Here is a 2429-nt window from a genome sequence, read left to right on the forward strand (position 1 = left end):
TTTTTTTTTTTTTTTTTTTTTTTTTTTTTTGAGACCGAGTCTTACTCTGTCACCCAGGCTGGAGTACAGTTGCGCAATCTCGGCTCACTGCAACCTCTGCCTCCCTGATTCAAGCGATTCCCCTGCCTCACCCTCCCAGGTAGCTAGGATTACAGGCACCCACTGCCACACCTGGCTAATTTTTTGCATTTTAGCAGAGATGGGGTTTCACCATGTTGGTCAGGATGGTCTCGATCTCCTGACCTCATGATCAGCCCACCTTGGCCTCCCAAAGTACTGGGATTACAGGCATGAGCCATTGCGCCTGGCCGCCTGGCTACTTTTTATATTTTTTGTAGAGATTGGGTATTGCCATGTTGCCCAGGCTGGTTTTTAACTCCTAGGCTTAAGCGATCCTCCCACCTCAGCCTCCCAAAGTGCTGGGCCTGAAGGCATGAGCCACCGCACCCGGCACGTGGCAAGTTTTGACCAAATACCTTTAATCGTGTATCAGAGTGTTTCTGTGGCAATTACAGTTTGACAGTTGACTTTGATAATCGTATGTTCGGGAGTTCCAGGTTTTCATAATTTGTTATGTGGGGAATTTTAAGAAATTATAGCTTTTCTAGTACCCTTTATTGGTTTTATAAATTACATTGTTAATTTTGAAGCAACCACGTATATATAATGCTTTTTATATAAACAGAATATTGTATATACGACACTGCAACTTGCTCTTGTCGTGCAATAATACTTCTAAGATATCTTTCCATATCTATTCATGGTTTACAGAATTTTTAAAATCTGCTTTTTTTGAGACAGGGTCTCACTCTGTCAACCAGGCTTGAGTGCAGTGGCACGATCACGGCTTACTGCAACCTTGACCTCCCAGGCTCAAGTGATCCTCCCAAGTAGCTGTGACTACAGGCACATGTCATCATACCCAGCTACTTTTTTTTGTATTTTTTGTACAGACGGGATTTCACCATGTTGCCCAGGCTGGTCTCAAACTCCTAAACTCCCAGTCACAGCAGTCAGCCTTCCAAAGTGCTGGGATTACAGGCAATGAGCCACCATGCCCGGCCTTTTTTGTTTTTTTTTGTTTTTGTTTTTGTTTTTTTGAGACAGAGTTTCACTCTGTCACCCAGGCTGGAGTGCAATGGTGTAATCTTGGCTCACTGCAACCTTTGCCTCCCAGGTTCAAACGATTCTCCCACCTCAGCCTCCCAAGTAGCTGGGATTACAGGCACCCGCCATCATGCCCAGCTAATTTTTTTTTTTTTTTTTTTTTTTTTTTTTTTTTGTATTTTTGTAGAGACGGGGTTTTACCACGTTGGCGAGGCTGGTTTTGAACTCCTGACCTCAGATGATCCACCCGTCAGCCTCCCAAAGTGCTGGGATTACAGGCATGAGCCACTGTGCCCGGCCACATGCTGGGCCTTAATCCACTTCCTATTCACATTTTTTTCTTTATTTCAAGCAACCCCAGCCTGAGAATAACCCACACTCTATTCTGAAAATGTTTTCTTTTCATAATGAACATCAGTTATGCTTCATATTCTAAGATGTGTGTACTATCTAAACACTTAGAATAAAGTTTATAAAAGTCATTAGGTAAATATTGTGTTCTTGTCTTATAGAGATATCACTGATATAAATACTATTTGTTATTTTATGAACATTTTTCTAAATGGAAAGTTATTAATTTACCAGTGAGGGGCAGGCAATAGGATAGATTAAAAAATAGCTTTTATTCAATATCAGTAACATAGAAGTTAATGAGAGACAAATTCCAACTCTAATTAGATGACCCATATTCTGTTTCTTACTAGGAATCAACCCTCAAAAGCGTATTGAGTGCCTTATGGAATTTGTCAGCACATTGCACTGAGAATAAAGCTGATATATGTGCTGTAGATGGTGCACTTGCATTTTTGGTTGGCACTCTTACTTACCGGAGCCAGACAAACACTTTAGCCATTATTGAAAGTGGAGGTGGGATATTACGGAATGTGTCCAGCTTGATAGCTACAAATGAGGACCACAGGTATATATAGAGTTTTATATTACTTTTAAAGTACAGAATTCATACTCTCAAAAAGACCTAATTGTAAGCAATGTTTTACATAATCATGAAAGTTTTAAGCCAAAATATATTTATTATTGTGAAAAGATAACTACTAACTCTTAGTTTAACTCATTAGTGTACTTAATGTAATAACAGTTTATAGTATTATAAAGGAGACTAAATTAAGCAAATGGTAGTTGAGAGGTGTAGCCCATATGTGGAGGAAAAAATAGTCACAAATATTGGAACAAAATAATCCATTTCTATTAGTATAGTATAAAAGAATGTGAAAACAAAATTTAAAACAAGACAAAAACTATGAGCATGATCCAGAGAATATAAAGGTTCACATTTTCTAATGATGTCTTAGTATCAATAATAA

General features: G+C 38.7%; 1 protein-coding gene across 1 annotated transcript in view; it reads left to right on the forward strand.

The window, feature by feature from the left end:
• Positions 1-2429, forward strand: part of APC (APC regulator of Wnt signaling pathway) — a 155063-nt gene that overhangs the window by 141549 nt on the left and 11085 nt on the right. The window contains 1 exon segment of the mRNA XM_017889297.1: positions 1812-2026. Coding sequence (XP_017744786.1) covers positions 1812-2026 — 215 coding nt within the window.

Source organism: Rhinopithecus bieti, unplaced genomic scaffold (assembly GCF_001698545.2).
Source record: "Rhinopithecus bieti isolate Rb0 unplaced genomic scaffold, ASM169854v2 scaffold_18418, whole genome shotgun sequence".
Lineage (NCBI taxonomy): Eukaryota > Metazoa > Chordata > Mammalia > Primates > Cercopithecidae > Rhinopithecus > Rhinopithecus bieti.